This window comes from Lissotriton helveticus, chromosome 7 (genome assembly GCF_964261635.1).
Source record: "Lissotriton helveticus chromosome 7, aLisHel1.1, whole genome shotgun sequence".
Classification (NCBI taxonomy): Eukaryota; Metazoa; Chordata; class Amphibia; order Caudata; family Salamandridae; genus Lissotriton; species Lissotriton helveticus.
Window position 1 is genome coordinate 1,296,379,002 of NC_136068.1, and position 20,925 is coordinate 1,296,399,926.

At 42.3% G+C, this 20,925-nt stretch overlaps 1 protein-coding gene across 3 annotated transcripts in view; it reads right to left on the reverse strand.

The window, feature by feature from the left end:
* Window positions 1-2,742: 2,742 nt before the first annotated feature.
* FBF1 (Fas binding factor 1) overlaps window positions 2,743-20,925 on the reverse strand; it is a 596,028-nt gene continuing 577,845 nt past the window's right edge. For all 3 annotated transcript variants that reach the window (XM_078654557.1, XM_078654558.1, XM_078654559.1), the window contains one exon: window positions 2,743-3,167. In XM_078654557.1, the coding sequence (XP_078510683.1) occupies window positions 3,084-3,167 (84 nt within the window). In that variant the 3' untranslated portion in view covers window positions 2,743-3,083. The remainder of the gene's footprint in view (window positions 3,168-20,925) is intronic.

Below are 20,925 nucleotides of genomic sequence, written 5' to 3' on the forward strand. Positions count from 1 at the left end.
AACTCCCCGTCCCCAAGCAGACAAGTTTACTAAACTTCTCACTTAATTTTCCAATTCTTTAAAATGCCTTCTGCCACTGGTTCCCCACTAAGGCCCGCATGGGATCACACTACATTCCTTTACTGATTAAATTGCCGTTGGTGATTCTCTGTTCCAAATTGAGCTCCATTTTCTTCTGTGATTAAGCTCCCCAGATTGTGGATAGGAGTGGTTCTTCTTCCTGGACCTGTCAAGTCTGATATTCCAGTTTATTGATGTCAGCCCCTGCCTTCTATTGATTCTACACTGACGTCATTGACTGGGCTGTTGAGAGTGGGCCATGTCTCTGGTGGATTAGGGAAGAAGGGCAGCTCCCCAATTTGATTCCATTGTTTTCCCCTAGCAAATGGTTCAAAGACATACCTGGATCAAGGCCAGTTGGAGTATTCCATCTAGGCAAAGTTAACTCCCCCACCAATACAACAGGTTTGATGGTTCCCTCAACTCCATTTGCCACAATAATTTGTTACTGCTATTTTGTTAACCATCTTTATTGAATTTTATTACAGCACAGTGCATTATTATACGTACATATCCTACATATCACTATAACATGATCCCACTATAAGCGGTATGCATTTGGAAGTTGAGACCAGGATTAGCAGGAGGCATTGGTGCATTAAAGAATGAATCAAATGAATTGAACATAGAAACAATAAGACATGACAACAACAACTCTCCCGAAAGGGCACTCCCAACAAGAAAGCAGCCCCTCCTACCAGCCCCAGGCTACCCCCATCACTCATAGATTTTTACACAGAAGTATCTCGATCTCACCCCTCCACAACTGCCCCATGCATTGTCTCCCATCGCCGGCCCAACAATCTCAGGAAGGGTGAGGGACGGGCAACTTCCCAGAGGCACTACCCTGCAAACAGCCAACTGGACACCTCACTCAGTCGGGGGATCCCGACCTAGTTGTTACTGCTGGTTAGTCAGGAATTTGGAGATAGTGAAGCAGGCGTTTATATGACTTTCTACACCAGGGTTCCTGGGCACATGTAATAAAATCTTAGGGGGCCTTTCTGCAATGTAAGCTACTGGGACCTGTGTCATTTTCCCAGTGCATTAGCACACCACCTAAATGCACAACCATGCTAAAAGGCCTCACAGCATGCACAAAAGATTACACAGATCCACAATTTCATTTTAGACAGCCGAGATATTCCCCAGAAGTGAAACAGTGAAATTTGAGGCTCAGTCCTCTCAAAAGAGCTGTACCTAAAGAGGTATTGAATGTTTCGACTTTAGCTTTAGATAGACCTGTCTGAAAGGTTCCACTGATCTCAAAAGAGATTTCTGTACACATAAGAGAGTGTTGCACACAATGTGCAGTAGTTTTGGCTTACAAACAGCAGCATTATCTCGCACTCATAGGCATTGACTTTAAGTAGTAGCGGTAAATCCTGGTAAAACAGAACCTACGTAGACTTGCTTTGGTAATGCCTCGCTGTATCGCAAACGTGACATAAAGCAACTGATAGGCATTCACTTTTGAGCTCAAATGATATTTTGTGCTGAAAAGGTGCCCCTTTTGACTAAAAAAGAGCTCTGCTTTACTTTTGATGACTGGGCATTACTTGGGCGGATCACTGCAAACACCCATAGGTTTTGGTGCAAAGCTTGATCTGTTAATGTGACAGACCGGACCTCCCATCATAAAATACCACCACCTTGAAGCAGGTGTTAACATGGGGAAATGTGTTCATTTCTCAACAATATCTATGCATTGCATGTGTGCTGAGTGCACATCCAATGCGTGGGGCCCTTTTCAGTTTGTCTAGGAATAGAATTTTGTGCTGGAAAAGAAAGCTTCTGGTACTAAAGCTATGCTAACTGTGCACAATCCCCTCTTAACCTTCGTGTGAGGATGTGCTTTGTGCAATGCAGTCTTACTGTAGCAACGGGGCAGGGGGTGACAGGGCAATCTTTTAGATGTCTCTTCACTGGTTTCCCCCATTGTGCAACCTAGCACTGCAAAGATGGTTGCTGTGCATGAACAATTAGTATAGCTAGCCCTATGTTTTTCAAGTTGCACAGAACGCACAGGCCCAGCCCCCTAAAAGCAGAGCTATTACTTGGCAAACAATATACTATTTCAGGCTTTAGAGAGCAGACTATCTGTCCGGCTACAGATATGGGGTAATGCAGCCAATCCTCTGGGAGCACTGCACTTATTGCAGGAGTGTAAACCTGACAAAAAGGATACGGATGGCCCAGGATCACAGAGGAAATCAGCAAGGAGTTGAGAATAAGCATTCCAAAGTGTGCTTCACAGTTGCATGTTTATACTACAACCTCACAGTTTTGTTGTGTAGAAAGACACCAGTCCACTAGTCCTACTATGTGGACAGGTGCCACTGCTCTCTGCATTGCTGTTCTCTCTCTCCAACCCATTGTGTGTCCCATATGCCCATTCTGTCTCACCTTCTTGCTTCTTGTCTCCCATTCTCGCCTACCTGCCTGGACCCCAGTCCGCCCCTCATCTTCCTGCTTCACACAGAGTCTAGTATTGATGTGCATCAGAAAGGAGTCGGGCACCTCCATTCGTGATGCTGCTCATTAGGCGTTAGTTTCCCAAAGCTGCTAGCGCCCTGGTGTGCTTTTCGTATCCAATCAGGTTCTGCCTAAATGTTGACTGACTAGTGGAAGCACCGTGTTTAGGTCAAGTTCGTAAAAGTAAATAATAGCACAGACACAATGTTAAAAATGTATTATTTTATTATAAAGTCTTCTATGGAAAACGAACAGAATATAAAAAGATCTCCAACAAAGAGAAAACACGTTTTTAAAGATTTATTTTGACACTTTTCTCCACAAAACTCCTATAAAATATATAAAAAAGTAAATGGGGTGGCATCAATGGGGATAGTACAAACACGATTTTCCGAAAAACGAGCATAAAAAAGCAAAAATCAATATATGAAACTCTGGTTCCCTTTTCAAACACATTTATTGGGGGTAAAATGTGAATGTACATTAACTCCCACTGAGGACAGGCTAGATGGCACATGGGTAGTAGTGGGGCACCTAGGCCTCTTGATTCAGGCGGTCTGTGAGGTGGAAAGGTGCGCAGACTTCTTCAATGAGTCCAGGAAATGCTGCTCGTCCTCAAGAAAGTCCCTGTCCTGTAGGGGTAAGAACAGGAGACGTGAGTCAATGATGCACCGGCCTTTACAGAACTTGGACGTTTCAAAATATCGTACCTCTGTAAGGCCTGTGAAGCGGGGGCAGGACTGGGTACGGTACAACACCATAAAAAACAATATTTAGGAATAGCGCATTTCATTGTGTTCAACGGTGTGAATTCCGGGGTGAAAGGTGCTGCTGTCCCACTGTCTAGACAGGTAAAATTGTACTGACTTACACACTAAGGGGCCGATTATGATGGCGAACGGACCTGAGTCCGTCTGCCACCATAGAGTAGGAGGGACCGTCCGCAGAGGCAGCGGCGGTCCCTCCGTGCAAATTAGGATGTGCCCGCCACCCTGGCGGTCACATCCTGTATTTTTATCATTGCGGCGGGTGCTGCTTGAAGCAGCACCCGCCGCAATGATAAAAATGTAAGTTGTGCATTTGCATGCACAAAGCGGCAGGCACCGCGTGGTGCCTGCCGCTTTGTGCAGGCAAATGCAGGGGTTACCATAGGTACCCCCCATGTGCACCCCCCACCCCCCCTTCACCCCTGGGTGCCCGCAACAGGCCCCCAAACAAAAATCCGTATGCCTTTGCACGGCGGAAATGCCGCAGTGTAAAGACATGTTCCTCCAGACATCCTAATATGGCTGGCGGTGTCTGATAGACACCGCCAGCCATGTTAGTGCTTTTCCGCTGCGGACGGGAGGCGACCACGGCAGAAAAGCTGCGGGCTGAAAAACGATCCCCCAGCCATCCTAATCTGGTGGGGGGTCTTTTTCAGTCCGCTGCGGTTTTCCCACATCCTCCAGGCCGGCGGTGGCTTCCACCGGCCCGGAGGATGCGGGAAAACCGCCATCATAATCGGGCCCTAAGTACGCAATATTGTCCTCGGCGCGCCGAGTTTATTTCACATTTAGAACATGAATTAAATATGGAGAATGATATTACTGCAGGTATGGTGAGGCCCAAATTGAGAGAAAATGGAAAAAAGGTACTGGAAAAGAAAAAGGGGGTAATTCTAGTGAGAGGGCAGATAGCTGGGAAATAAAAAGGGGGTCATTCTAATGAGAGGGCATATGGCGCTAGAGAATAAGTAGGATCGACGCAACCGAGACAATAAAAATGTGTGTGCAATAAGAATGTGCCGCATGCTACAAATAACAAAATACATTTACAGTGCTGTGACAGGGAAATGGACGAACTAAACAAGCCTGGATTTATAATCTACTTTCAGAAATACCTTGACATTCTTTGTCCTTTACACAATGACTAACTGAACACTCAAGAAAACCAAATGGAACACCGTATATTTTCAATGGGAGGGAAACATAGGACTTAGGGTAGCCGCTGATATCTGAAAATCATCGTATTTTAAGTCTTTGGAGAACATTCGTTCACTTTGTAATTGGGCAAAATCTGGTGCAAAGCGCGCATTCAGTATTTTTTTCCGATCTACGGGTTTGTGGTCTACAGGCCCAGTATAGGATGCAATTTTTGAATATTTCTTTTGATCACTTTATCTTTGACAAATATGTAGTGGGGGTAAATATCATTACATATCATGTCCTCTGATACTGTTTTGCAGCATTGGAATCTTTCATAGACAGACAATCTTGAAGAGTAGTGTACGCTTTGGTTATTCAACTGACGCTTCCGTGTCGGGCGGCCGACACGGAAGCGTCACTTAAATAATCAAAAGGAAAAAGTATACAAAACGCTTTGGTGTCCAGGAAAAAGCATTACATTCAAAATACAGAAGTAGAACCACAAGCGTACACTACTCTTCGAGATTGTCCGTCGGCACATCTGCTCGTCTTTTGAGATGCCCTTTCTAAGAAAATAAAGATAACTACCTCGTATAATCTTTGGAAGACAAGATACATTTAACTGGTGAACCAGATGGATTCCGGTTTGGGAACCCAAGTTGATTCTCTCTAAACTATCATCTTGAACTAATACTGCCTTATGTGTTCTATTTCCCCTGGTAACTGAAAGATAGGTATCTGGAAAGGTCCTGTGGAAGGTGGTCTCAACATCTTGACTCCACCGAAACGCGCGTCGACCTTGTGTTGAGCCTCGTGCCCTACACTGTGATTCCGTTCGTGGCAGGGGCTTTCTCTTGTCACAGATTGTAGTCAACTGTGTACGGATACTGGATGTTTGTAGTTGGTGTGAAAGTGGATGAGTTGGTGTGATTGAAGTATGATTGCATTTATTAAATTTAATCCAGGGATTTATTGTGTGTGTTTTTTTCTAAAAATTGGTTCTGGTTATGTTTCTATGTAATCTTTTGGATTTGAATAATCACTGACTAAAAGAAATGTATTTGTGATCCTAAAAACCAAGATGAAGGATGTATAATGTTTTTTTTTTAAAACATAAGGAAAATAAGAATAAAAAAAAGAAAATTTTGGATAAAATAAAATAATAATGAGATGAAAAAAAGGAAAGAAATGTTTTGATAAAATAAAATAATAATGGGACGATTATAGTTGTCACTGTTGTATTTTGACGTTTACTCAAATGCATATGAACAATGTTCAATGAGAAAGTATAAAGGGCTGTGAGGGAAATATATAGTATTAAGTGCAGCATAGACCCAGCATGAATGAACTCTTTCACCACTTTAGTGGAAAGTAGAGACAGTGAAAAAGGGGATTCATAAATATCCAGAAATAGCTGTCAAATTGACCTTGAGGGCTACACAACTAAATCTAGAGTCAGCCAAGTTTACCAGGTAAAGTAGTATGTCAGGTGGATGCACGGTGAGAGGGCCTATGCTATTTCTTGCAACCCAAATAAAAACCTTTTCCATTATATTGAGGGAGTTTTAATCATGGAAGTAGCTATAGCAGCCAGTAGGATCTTTCTGCAAAAAGGTGGTACCTTTCGAGATTCCAACTCTAGGTCTGAAGTGGCCAAGCAGTCAGGTCCAGGAACACTGGTTTGTGGTGCAGAATTTGACCCTGGTTCTTGGACAGCAGAAAGGGATCCTCCTTTAATTTAGCTGAGGTTAGAATTAAAAGGTCCCAAAGTTCCTTGTAACACAATTGTCGCACCTACATGAGGACCATAAAGACTATTCTGCAAAGTTCCTTTTTCATTTTCTGCAGGACCCTTAATATGAGTGGAATCGGGCAAAAAGCATAGACAAGCTTCCTTAACCAAGGAATCAAAACTGCTTCCCCTTTCGAGGTGGCATGCATCATTGCAAATAAATCTAATTGGTACTCCCAGTAGTGGCAGTCTACATATCTACTGCTGAGGACGTGTGCAGGGTTTATCATGCACAAGTGCCCTTCCTCCCATAAATAGTCTAGGTCTGGAACAGTCCATATTGATTTCTTGTTATCGTCTTTGTAATCAAGAAGAAATACTTTTTTTCTCGACTGTTAATATAGGCAAATTTTATTGTGGAGATGCTCTAGCCACTGAAGTGTGAAAGATGTTAACATCATTTGGTGGAAAGTCTTTAGGCACTTGCTTCAGACTTGGTTTTTCCTCTAGGACATAATCTTCCTACTCTGGATTTTGGATGGCCTCTTGGGAAATATCAAAGCTATGGTCAGAATGCTTATCTTTATCTTCTCCTTCTAAAAACGTGTCATGCAAAATGTCTCAGCTAGGCTCTTGAGCAGGCTTAGTGCCATCCTCCTGGTTGCCCTTGGGTCCGTTTGCTGTCCTCTGTGCCCGTGACTGTGACTGTGAAGTGTTCTAGCAAGAAGATGATCAGCACCCACTATTCTCAAACGATTTCAATATTGCATCAAAATTAGAATATCACATTTGAATAGATCACATTAGTTCCATGGAGACGTTTTGTATACGTTTTCAAATTCTTTATTCTTTTTGAATTGACAACGAACGCGGAGTCTGCGCATGGAGACTGCTTATGCCTATTGGTTAACGCGAATATTAGATGCGGTGGCCGACACTGGCCTGAATTACTCCTGATGAATTATATTGCAACTATGGATTGATAACCAACATCTTTACCAAGAAGAATACAAATTCCATGACCTGACCTTTAGAGACGACACAGCGCATCATAGATAGGAATCCCATACATAAGATCAAGCCCTTAAGTAGTCCTAAGACTGGACGAAACGCGTTGGCTACTCTTGGAAGACTTAATCTTTGAAAAGAATAAAGAATTTGAAGAATTATAAAAAACGTCTCCATGGAACTAATTGCAATCTATTCAAATGTGATATTCTAACTTTGATGCAATATTGAAATCGCTTGAGAATAGTGGGGGCTGATCCTCTTCTTGCTAATATATGTGTGAATTCTTTTCACTATTTGGGGAATAGGAGGCTTTTTCCCCTGCTCTCTGCACCACTCAGACATTATTCCTACAGTGTAACAAGTGCAGTATTCTAAGTCCAAAGTCTCTATGTAAATCTTTTTCTGTTAAGTGTTCTGTTAATTTAGTTAGTTCCTTATTCTGTGCCTCTTTTTTTGTTCAGTGAGCCTCGCCGCTCGCTTCACGCAATTCGTCATTCCGCTGCTCGCTTCCGCCTCCCCCCAGGACCTACTTAGTGGAGGCCACAGTGTGGCCTCAATGAGCATGTACGTAAACCCGCTCCCCTGGCTGGGTACCATCCTCCTGGTTGCCCTCAGGTCCATTTGCTATCCTCTGTGCCCGTCATGTTGACTGTTAAGTGTGTCTATTCAAGTCAAGTCAGTTCAAGTAAGCTTTAGTGTTGGATTGATTAAAATCATTACAATATAAAATTCAAAGTGAGTAAAATTCATTAAAACTTCTTAGTACATAGGAATGGAGGAATCTCTAAGCACATAGTATAGTGTCCCCGCCCAACAGTAGTGCAAATAAGCAGGAGGCAACTAGGCATGTCTGGGTGATAGGTAAACATCTTTAAAACAGTAAAACCTCTTGGCATATAGTAACGGAGAGATCTCTAAGTGCATGATATAGTCTCCCGGCTGAACAATTGAGTCCATATTTTGTGCAAATAAGCGAGAGGCGGCAAGCATAACTGAGTAGTTTAACAGTTAGCTCTGCCTAAAACTTGTGCAATTCATATTGTCTTAAAAAAAGTGCTTCGTGCAAAAAGAAGGGACATGTGCAAGTGTTGATTGAGCTACAGTTAGTAAGTTAAGAATTTAGTTCCAGTTCAATGGTTAGTGACAGAGGTTATTTGACCCTGTCCTTGACTAAGTACTTTCTTTAACGCCTGGTCAAGTCCTCCAATATATCTTACTGTTTCAGCGATTGCTCGTGGTCCTCCAGAGTTTAAGCATACCGTTATAGCTGTCTGCAAGAGCACGCCCTGGCCTGGTTCCAGAAGGTGCAGATTTAGAGTAGCCCTGCAGAGGCAGAAAGTATGGTTTGCATCTTCTTTTGGTTGGCCGCACAGCCTACAGGGAACATCTTCTTCTGCCCTTCACCAGGGTGCCTTGGTGCGAGTTGGTAGGGAGGATTTCAATGCGACCTTTTAGGTAGGGTCCCTTGATACTGCTTTTAGAGGATCCACCGAAGTATGGTTGTGGTTTTAGAAATGTATTACTGTTTAGTACCATTCATGTTTGGGCACACTTCTCAAGGGATGCCTTATCCTCTAGGGATGAGATTAAGTTAGACATTTTGCTAGTTATTGTTCGGAAAGACTCAAAAGTGGGTGTTGCAGACTATAAAATGAGCTAGTCTGAGCAAGTCGATGGAGTCTTTGAGGTATTTCCCAGTTGTTGAGAGGAGCTTGTTAATTTCCAGCCAAACTATATGATTTATTGAGTTCCTTTCTGCAGACTGGAATATATAACACATAGTAGTGAATGCTGCTCTTCTAGCTATTGTTTGGCTAGACCAAATTCTAAATAGAACAAAAAGGGAGTGGAGAGAATAGTGTATTCGGTCTCCCCGGCCACAATATAAATAAACAAAAGGAATCCACAGAAATGTTTTTGGTATGGTCCCTACAATGGTGGGGAGCACACTGTGTTCTTTAAATACCCCTCATACACCAAAAGGGCCTCGGCATCATGCTTCATCATAGGGGTCTTCGCATCCCTCTGCGGAATGCGGAGTGCTACTAACCAGCGACTATGCAGGAGCAACTAATGTAAACACCATGTGTGGTGGGTGAGGGTATTGGATAATAAGTGAGTGGTGGGGTCAGGAGTGAATTGATGTGTGAGTGTTAAAAAATACCTGGCATGTGAGGTCTAAAAAATGTTTTATTGGAACTCCGTGCTGGTATTGTTAAAAGGGGTGTGGTGGAGGTATTTATTGTATTTAATGCACAATACCTCTCTTGTGCGTCAACATGTTTCGAAGCAAAGACTTCTTCTTCAGGATGGGGTGCACAGATCCCCACCTTACTCACGTCAGGAAGAGTAACGGCATTAAATTACCAATACTACACGGAGCGACGGACAGGACGGTTTGAACAGGGATAACCTCTTGATTTATTGCTAGTAAGCATCTGATTCCTCCTTTTTTCAGGCTCATGTTCATTCAACAAATGATAGCAAGTCCTCATTGCAGGTACTTTTAATCGAAATCAAACAAATAGGCACATTTAGCCCATCTCTTGCAATTAATACATATAGTATTTGTAATTTAATTTAAATTTTACCCAGAACAGAAGTTTGAAATCACTGTTTTTAGCTTTTATATATCGATTGTTTTTACTGTAATGATTTTAGTTAATTATACAGTCAATAAAGTTTACAAGTTACTGATAAAGTTTACAAGAGTCTTAATTGCGATGAACGATGGTACCTCAGTTGTTTTACAGACTGGTCATCTTAGAGAGAGCTTGGAGGTTAGTGACTTCAGGAGTTTTGTATTAGTTTTACATTATATTTGGACCTTCTCACTGCTTAAAAGTTTGAAGTTTCTTGTATTTTAGCTCTTTCAATGCACTTGATTGCTTGCTTTCATTTGCGGCAAAATGTCACTCTAAGTGCCACTCATTTGTAGTTGAATGTCACTCATAAAAGCATTGAAACCATGGAAATGTCACACATAACCAATCTGAAAACTTGCAGCTATGACGTGGACTTATTGGCAGGCCATCTGGCTCTGAGAATGACATCCACCACTTAAACTGGCAGCTCAAACGGTCAGTTGCTGCTACTCAATCTCCATGTACACAGGTGTAGATTGCACAGATTCAAGTGGTAGCCTGATCAAGGGCAGATTCTCGTGCCCAGAAGTTCCAGGTACCACACTCTCCTGACCCAATCTAGAGCTACTAGGGTGACTTGGGCAGGTTGTTCCTGATTCTTTTAATACCTCGGGCAGGAGAGCCATGAGCAGGAAGGCATACAGGAGTCCTGTGATCCCTTCCAGCCAGAATGCATCGCCTAACAGGTGTTGCAGAAACACCATCACACAAAACCTTCGACATTGCACGTTATCCTTAGTAGAAAAAAGATCCAGCTGGGTCACTCCACACTGCTGGATGATGCCACGTGTTGCTTTGAGATGCAGACGCCACTCATGATCTGCCAAACGCCGCCTGCTCAGCTTGTCCACTCTGGCATTTAGGGATGCTCCAAGGAGGTTTGCGATCACGGAAATGTCCTGGTGATTCGACCAACCCTAGAGACGCAGAGTCTCTTTGCTCAGGACCCTGCTCTGGCTTCTTTGCTACCACATGGTAGTAAGAATTTGCAACAGCCTTCCCTTTGTGGTACTGAAAATTTTGGACCGGTGTCATAAACATCGTCGTATCATGACGATTTTGATATCAGCAGACCGAGAATGGCTAGTACACTATGCACAAGCATTTTCGTCATATTCAAATGACAGAATCACCCTGAAATCAGAGTTTTCGTCCTGAATCCTCAGGTTCCATTTTGTGAACGGCAGCCATTTTGTGGATTGCCCTTACAGTAGGCCCTCACTGTGGCAGAACAAGTATTTAAGGACATAACCTTAGCATGGGTTTGTGCTGACTCCTGCATGACCTGGCGAAAGCTGACTCCCTTGCCCGAGGCTGACCTTGTTGAGCCAGTTCCTTGTTAGGCAGCTGGTCAGATAGAGATCAAAGAGCTGGACATTGCAATGTTTATTGTACACGCACACACCCCTTTATCTTGCTCCTATCTGTTTCTGTTCCTTCTTTATGGTCTATTTATGATGTGGGCTGCGGGCCTTTTCATTATGGGTCTTGTCCAGCTTGTCTAAAGAAGAATGTTTATTATGGGTGTGTTTGATGATTAATTTTGGGCTGGACAAACTGAAAAGTGGGTTTGTCATCATACAGTGCTTTGTGTGCACGTCCTGGGAGTGACCAACAATAATGTACTTCAAAGAGAAAATGTGTGCCTAGGGCATAATAAATGGTATAAAAGGTCTGTGCTGAAACCATTCAGGAGGCTGCCTCATTCAGTTGCTTTAGGTGTGACTGGGCGACGTAGCCTCACAATTAATTGTAATAAAGATGTCTTTTCATATTTCAGATTCTCTGTTGATTTCTTTGCTGCTTTTGAATGGACTACTTATTGGTAAGACCCCTGAGAAGGAGTTTGAGGATTTCTAGTACATCAGATGGCGCGACCCACGATGGGCCTCATCAAGAAGTGACTATCTGGAGGAGTAATCTTGTCAGAGGACAGAAAGCTACTGGGGCAGGCAAGACAGAAATCTACTAAAAGAGGTACTCTGTGCACAGAGGTTCTGGGGGATTCTTTGTCTCTGCGGCCCAGTATATTTTTGATTTTTCTGACTTAAACTCTCCAAAAGATGTCACTCCTGACTGAGGAACCTTTTTGGCGTAAGTGTTTTTTTTAAAAAAGAGACTGTTAGTGCAGTTAGAACTTGGCAGTTAGAATTTGGACAACTATTTGTTTGGTATAGCTTTGATAGGTTTGTATATGCGAATTGCAATTTGTGTAGGCAGGTAATGAAGAGACTTTTCTCCATCTGCTTTAGTTGAAGTATAAGTGGGTCGCTCCCAGTCCTTAGTTCTTTGGTCCTTAGTTTATTTGAACATTGCAATATTCAAAAACCGAGGGTCTCGTACATTTGCGAGTGTATTGATAGAGATTAGCCCCTTGAAGTTTGAAGCTTGGTTAGTGAGCGCAGATGCCTAATCATAGCAAATTTGGTATTTGGTTTTGTTTAAGTTGCAACAGGGATTCCCGATTGGAGGGTTCATGTCTGATACCTCCGGTTGGAACTCCAACTTATGAGCTCTATTTAGCTAAAGCGCGCTGTATTGTGTGTCCTGAGTGTTTGACCTCCTTTCTGTTTGTGTATGGAGTGGGATCAATGTGTGTTTGTTGGTTTTCTTGATGTTTTCAGTCTGTTAAGTAAAATGCTGGTTGGTTAATGTTGAGTAGTAACTTGAGTAAAAGATACAGAAATGAAACATGTAATGTGCTAAGATGGGTATGTGTTGCTCTTTAGTTTGTAGAATGAGCAATTGTGCACATATACAAAACTGCCGTTACACGCTTAAAGGATAAAATTAGGAAAAACATTCAATAGATATAAATAAGGCCCCAAAAAAAAAAACACGAAATTGTCTATTTTTACAAAAATAAATAAATTTACAGCATTTTCCTTAGATGTACTGTATTAGATGTTCATAGGCAAACATTTCAGCTGCAGTATATTTGATAGGAATGTTCATTCAGCCAGCACTTTTCCAGTTAAACACGGGTGGAATTTTGCATAACCGTCCTTTTAAATAAATGTGGCGCAAAAATGTGACGCAGGAATGTGGCGCGTTTTAAGTTTGGCATATGCGCTTAGGTTTGTGAGTTAATGCATCTAAATGATAGGCAAGGGATGCAGCGGGCTCTTATATGTAGAACAATCACAAAAAGGAATAATTGGTTTTATTAGAAGAAAAAATTATTAATTATGAAAAATAATTATTAAAAATAAGTGCTACCAAAATCGTTTTTTAATATTTATAAAGCTTAACACTCATACTATGACCTCCTAGCATTACAATTTGATTTAAGTTATGTTGCATCACTAAAATGACAAGCATTCGTGTGTATAATTTCCCTTTGGCTAGGCGCAAGCAAGCTCATTTTTATAAAGTATAAGTTATTATTTTCAAATGCCTGACTCAAGGGTTATGTAATAGACATTCTAGTAATACATATTATGCAAGAAAATTGTAGGATATTCATTTTTTAATGCCCAAAATATGAAAGTCGATTTTGAGTAAAAGCACTGTTTAAACTGCATTTTGCTTTCATTTAGAGTACTTTTTAAAGTGTCTCTGGCTTCAGTAAATGCATACATTTATGTATAATACAAATTTGCAGCTTGTCCCCATTTGGGTTTACTTTTAAATGGCCCAGTGAGATCCAATTAAATTTGCTGAAATGAGTACCATTGCAACAAACATTTGTTCTAAAAACTGGTCTGTCTTTGTCAGCCTAAAAAAATAAATGAGCAGAAACGGTGGGCTAGGAGAACAGGTTGCTCCGGTTGCGCTAAGATGCTATCTTTAGTTTTCTGTAAACAATGGATGAGGCTCTCATGTTGACATTTGTGACCTTTTAATTAGGACTTTGCCTCCGAGGAATGCAGAATGACCTTGCTGAACGAGCCTCTAAAGGTGGGGTTTCTGGTTCCTCCGTGAGAACATCAATAAAATGAAAGAACTTCATTTAATAGGGAAAATAAAAAGGGGTTTCTTTGAAAGTCCCAAACATCGTGTTAAATGCTCTGCAGAACGGATACATTTGTGTCTCCACGCTAAGAAAAATAATGTTTGCTAGTTGCGTTTATTTGACAGAAAACGAAGTGTTGCATTAAGTCTTAGATAGAAATAAGATGCAGCCCTTTTCCAACATTTTGAAGGCTACAGGCCTAAGTGAAAATGATTTGCTAATTAGGAATTATTTTTCACAGTGGAAATTATAGGTGCCAAATTAATATGGAGTGTCAGTGTAACCATTTCTTTTAGAACGGTAAAAATAAGGTGGCTTGACGTTGCGAGGTGACTGACAAGATGGTAACAGTTAAGTAATGGAAATTTATTTTTGTGTTTTTTTTATGTGTATCATGTTTTGTCTTCTGCTTAAAAGTTACAATTGGTGTCAGAAATGTCTCTCTTTTGTGTGCTGTGTATTTTTTTTCCTTTTCGCTTCTGCTCACAGATCATTCATGGATTGCTCGGGGGGCTTTTAAGCATAACAAGACACGTGAGTTTGGTTGGTTGAAATGAGATGGGTTTTTTTTGCGCAACTCCTTTGAAAAGAAATGTCCATGCGTTTTTCATGTTTGTGTATTTTGATCTATCATGAATTGTTCTTGCTGGTTGTATTTGACAGCAGATACCCACTATTGGGGATCTACTGTCAAAAAGGAGGGTATCCTTACACGGTATTATGTGTCACCGCTCATTTATGTATGCTATCGCTTTACAGCGAGTATATCTGATGGCTTGACGTCCGTTTTGTGCGTTTTTGCATGTTTTATGTTGTATGTTGCTGCTTAAGAAATTATTACAAATTCACCCGTGTTGTTGTGACATGTATGACGATACGTGTCGCTGTCAACAGTTGGGTAAAATGTTCGCTGATATTGAAATTCACAGATATGATTTTTTTTAATTGTGAACCAGACAGACAACACTTCACCAGTGTATGTCAAATTTGGCTATAAGTATTGAAGAAAAATAAACAGCAAATTGTGTCATTTGTAGTCACAATACTGCCCTTCCCTGTAAGGAACAGGCAGCCCTAAAATGATATATCCTGATTGGACGTAAGGATAAATTATAGATTTGTGACTCTTGTACATGGTGACCTAATTTCTATTTCACATTGGTCAGTTTTATTCTGCTTCCTAAGTGGCTTTCCTATGGCTCTGGACCGTAAAAGAAACCAGGTTTAATTTTTTCCTGAAGAAGGAACTGGAACATTAGCTGAGATTACCGTATATGGTGTAGTGGCCAACGGTAGAGTTAAATGTGTAGACTATTGTGAATTTTTTTTTGTGTATCACCCATACTCTTGGTATTGGGTCACATGCCTGACTATCACCCAAGCACATCAGGCCTAGTTATTGGGGATTTTAGCTGTGTCCTATTCTCTTTTCCGTATTCCTTTCACCAGTCAGCTTTTATTATTATCAGTGTATTGTTCAGGTTCACACTTTCAGATTGCAGTAATGTACCATGGACCCCCATCTTATGTATAATTCCCTTTTGCATAACTAGACTGGTTCTAAGAATTTTCTTTAGGCCTATTCTGATGTTTTTCCAGTCTGACTGTTAGGACTGATTAACTGACTCAATACTATAGTAAGATAAGCTTTCCACCTCAATAGGAGACACATTACGTTTTTTTAATATGACAAATTCAATGCCTATTCTAAAATTGGTTTTTAGTTCCTTTTTACTGCTTTAATTTTTGATGGACCAGATGTATTATAAATAATGGAAATACCAGGACTCTCTAGTTCTTGTCTTTTGTTTCCATATCTTGATAATTAGCTTTTGTATTGCATAGTCCTACCTGATGCACAATTATTATGATAACATGTATGTGATCCCGCTTTTGAGATGTTCTAGATGAGGAATTTAGGAACACCTATGTGTATCATTGAGATAAAATGTGTTTGCCCCATTAGACATGCCACTATGTATGAGGACATCCATTCAGATAGAATTCCCATGTCGCTATGATGATGAAAGATATGCGCTCACACGGAAACCCAATTGAAGAGACTAGAGGCACTGTTTTGCCTATTGCCTTTTTTTTTTGTATTGCCTTTGGGAATGACAGTGTATTTCAACGCAGATTTGTCCCATGGCTGTGGCCACCCCTTTGAAGATCGCAGGCCACCTGTTTGCAGTCCCCTTGTTGTACAGTGAACTGTTTAAAGCATCGCATTTGCTTCATCAGAAGGCGTTCAACATCAGAAAAGAAGAAGGAGCTGGTTTTGCCACAGTCCCTTGAGATTTTAGTGCAAAAAAAAGCGCCTGTTATGTGCTGGTTAACCTCTGACAGTGTGCAGTCCCTTGAGCCCCTTGGCCTGAGTTTTGGCCACGCACCCCCCCTTTTTCCTTTGCTTCAACGGAAAGTGCAGTGCACCGGAGGATCCAAGAGTGGCAAAAGGCACTCCATTCTGGTGCCCATGAAAGAGCGGCCTAAGCGTCCTCTGACACTGAATGATGAGTGTTGAAATCTGAGAATGGTCCCGGGTCTGCACGAGATGATCTGTGCCCATTGACCAATGAAGCGCACAATATCTGTAGTGTCTGCCGCAGAGGAGAGATACGGTGCACTGCCTTGAGACATTGAGACTTTGTGAATGAGCTATGAGTGTTTGCCAGGAGGGCACTCCAACAGATACTGAACATCAAGAGCATGGGAGGCCTGAATCCAAAGGCCCATGCAACAACGGGAGCAGACTTGATTGGACAATAGAAGTCTGCCAGAGAGGCTTTTTGTACAGACTCTGGGCATAGTTGGTTTCACAAGAGGTTTCCGTGTGATTGTATAGACTACGTGTTAGGAGAATGATTTTATTGTTCTGCTGGCATTCTTTTAAAGTAGTATTCTGTTTAGTAAAAGCAGAATAAAGTCCATTTTCTGTGAAAGAGTATCCCCTTTTCACCTCAGAGCATTAATGAGGGTCACCACTGTTTCACTTGAACATATAATGAAATACAGAAAGGCATGGGAAGACCTAAAATGTTACTAGATAATTTTAGGATTTACTTTTTGCTTAGGGTTGTGGAAAATTATGATTCATTTGTAATAGCGGTCAATACTTTGTCTATATGTTCTTAATGACGTGTTTTCTAGTGTTTTTTTAAACATGGCATTGTCTTTTATGGGTGGGATTGTTTTTGCTGCCCAATTCACATCTGTACCCACCTCCCAACCTATGTCTCTTCCTACTTCTACTTCTTTGCATTCTTTCCAGATTTTACCTGAACATGGACTAGTTAGAAGGTCAGAGTTTACTGATAATTCCTTTTGAATAGTTTCTGCATCGACACCAGTTAGTAGTGAACATCACTAATTGTTGGGTTGTGGTCTTATACCTCATACTACAGATAGAGGCATTCCCTATTTGGTCCTGCCATATATGGCCTTTGTGTGTAAGGAGACCTGTCCCGAGAGAGTCGTTAAGTAATAGGATTATGCTTCAGCAACATCTTGATGATTTGATAAATATAGACCTGGACTCAGACTAGTGTGAGTATAGGTTATTGCCTATGTAAGGGCAAAAGGAGCGTCTGTGGTACTGAAAATTTTGGACCTGTGTCATAAACATCGTCGTATCATGACGATTTTGATATCAGCAGACCGAGAATGGCTAGTACACTATGCACAAGCATTTTCGTCATATTCAAATGACAGAATCACCCTGAAATCAGAGTTTTCGTCCTGAATCCTCAGGTTCCATTTTGTGAACGGCAGCCATTTTGTGGATTGCCCTTACAGTAGGCCCTCACTGTGGCAGAACAAGTATTTAAGGACATAACCTTAGCATGGGTTTGTGCTGACTCCTGCATGACCTGGCGAAAGCTGACTCCCTTGCCCGAGGCTGACCTCGTTGAGCCAGTTCCTTGTTAGGCAGCTGGTCAGATAGAGATCAAAGAGCTGGACATTGCAATGTTTATTGTACACGCACACACCCCTTTACCTTGCTCCTATCTGTTTCTGTTCCTTCTTTATGGTCTATTTATGATGTGGGCTGCGGGCCTTTTCATTATGGGTCTTGTCCAGCTTGTCTAAAGAAGAATGTTTATTATGGGTTTGTTTGATGATTAATTTTGGGCTGGACAAACTGAAAAGTGGGTTTGTCATCATACAGTGCTTTGTGTGCACGTCCTGGGAGTGACCAACAATAATGTACTTCAAAGAGAAAATGTGTGCCTAGGGCATAATAAATGGTATAAAAGGTCTGTGCTGAGACCATTCAGGAGGCTGCCTCATTCAGTTGCTTTAGGTGTGACTGGGCGACGTAGCCTCACAATTAATTGTAATAAAGATGTCTTTTCATATTTCAGATTCTCTGTTGATTTCTTTGCTGCTTTTGAATGGACTACTTATTGGTAAGACCCCTGAGAAGGAGTTTGAGGATTTCTAGTACATCACCTTGATGGGTGACAGAAATGCCCTCAGAACCAGACGACTAGCCTGCAATTCCAACATATTGATGTGGAGCTTCTGACAGACACTAGAGCCCTCTGAACTCCGTTTATCTTCCCAGCCCAGCCGGGATACATCCGTCATCACTGTCAGCTTAGGGGGGGAAGGGAGAGGAGCCTGCTGCTGGATTTATTTCGGTCAAACAGTCAGCACTGGAGATTGTAAGCGGTTCCCTGCGAGATCTGGATGACATCTGTCAGATTTCCTTGATGCCGGGCCCACTGAAACTTCAGACTCCATTGCATAGCCTGCATGTGCCACCTGGCATAGTTTACAAAGAGAATGCAGGCGGTTAGGAGGCCAAGAAGCCTCCCAGCTGTTCTCAAGTGATCCAGGACCGAGGCTGAAACATTAGGATCATAGCACAAATGTCCTAGACTTGTGGAGGGGGATGGAGGGCCAAGCACCTCCCTGTGTCCAATACAGCTTCAATGAATGGAAGCTCTGCAAAGGAGTCAGGTATGCTTTGGCTCATTGATAGTTTGCCAACGTCCGGAGGTGGTCTAAGACTGACTGTGGCAAGTATGTCTTCAAAGCAAATTGTCGAGGTAAAGAAAAACTTTAATCCTCAACCCCCAAAGGTGGGCAACTACCACCCCCATCACTTTTGTGAACACCCAATGGGTGCTGGCGAGGTTGAAGGGGAGCAATGAGAACTCAAAAAGCATTTGGCCTACCTTGAAACACAGATACGATCAGTGGGACTGCAAGTTGGGTATGTGAAAATACGCATCCTGCAGGTCGAGGGACACCATTTAATCACCAAGGTTTAGGACAAACAGGATATGGGCCAGCATGAGCATTCTGAATGTGTCCTTCAGCAATAAGACATTCAGAGACAAAAGGTCCAAAACTGTCCCGAGACCCCATCCTTCTACACAACAAGGAAATAGTGAGAGTAATAATCCTCTCCTCTTTCCAAGTGCGGTACCCTCTTGATAGCACCTTTAGAGAGTAATGCTCAAACATCTTGAAGTAGAATGGACAGGGGCTCCTCTAAACTTTGCTTGAAAAGGAGGCTCTTTGGTGGGGCAAAAAGAAAAGGCAGGGCATAGCCATGTTGAACGTGTTATAAGACCCATCTGTCAGACGTGATGGATCACCACCTTTGGGGTAAATCAGGGGCAGTGGAATGGGAGACTGATATTCCTGCTGGCCCATTCACTACTTGCCAGACCCACAGCCACACCCTCAGGACTGGAGTGATTGTTGTGCTGATTGGGGAGATGGTCTCTGTTTACACGCCAGCCCTCTGGAATAGTCACAGGACATTTTTTTTGCCTCAAATGAAGGCAGCTATAAACCCAGAAGCTCAGCTGCTCTCCAGAGCACCACTGAAAGGAGGTGCTTTCTTCCTTTTGTGGCCCAAGTGGAGAGTCAATCACCACCTCAGGAGAAGAGTAAAGCTCACTGGCCTCTTGCAAATTCATGTAGAAGGAATCATCTGTGTATTGTGGGGGAGGAGGATACATTCCCATCGTCACCATCATCAATTACATCCTGGTGTGTTCCTTGTTCTGAGTCACAGCCAAAAATATAATCGAGCCTCTGCTGGAGTCTACGTGTTGGTAGAGGCACCAGGTCAGAGTCAGGATGCATGAATACTGGTTGCACTTTTGTAATTTGGAACGATGATATTGGTCATGGTCATGTCAAATTCTGTTTGGTGTCCGATATCTTTATCAGTCCTGGATCCTCTTCTGGTGGTGGTGGTACTGAAGTGAGTGCGGAAGGGACTAGGGCAAGTCTCAGAGTTGGGACAGAAGTCTGTACTGGTGTGGGTATGGGGCCTATAATGGTTTCCAAGGGGTCAGACAGCAATGAGGATGGATCCACTGGTAGCAACCTGACTGGGGGTCCCTGCAGTTCCTTGAGGCCCAAAGGTATGCCAGAAGGAACCAGAAGCACACCAAAATCTGCAGCATGGCCTCTTGAAAGCTTCAATTTGTTGCAGTATTGCTGATAGCATGGGAAACTTGGGCGCACTGGGCTGCGGAATTGGCTCTGTAACCGGAAAATCTCAAAGCTAATGACTGACATTATGATGCCCTCACGCCTTCTCTTTAGATTCAAAGTGGTGAAATGGGGTTGAATTTTGCTTCATTATTTATGTTTGCACTTGGACTGCAGTTTTGAATTACCAGAGAACTGTGTGTGCAAAGTTGACTCGCGGGAAAGAGCTATGGAGCAGGTCAGAACCAGCATTGCTACTTGGAGTAGAACTTACACAAAGCTGCAACTAGTGTTCAGCAACATACTGCTTCCTGGTTCCGAATCGTCTTCGGGTGCATGAGGGTACATTTATCACTCAACTTAAATTGTGGCCCAAGCTCAGAGACTAGAGACATACCTAGTGTGGGCAGTGGCCATCATCTATTTCCTGCTATCACAGCATGCTTTAAAACCTGCTGTTTGCTGTTTTGGGAGTGGATATAATTCCCTAGCACAGTTGAATTAGTTTTAGAAGTCGTTGGAAGAACGTAAAGTTTGGGAGCAGACCGGATTTGCATTGGAATGGGAGGAATGGACATCAGCATGCAGGATAGTGCTCACTTTTTGAGACAGTACAGAGCCAACTTGTAGCTGCACGGCACAACATAGAGGCGTGCAGAAGCACTGCTGACTAAAAGTTTTCAG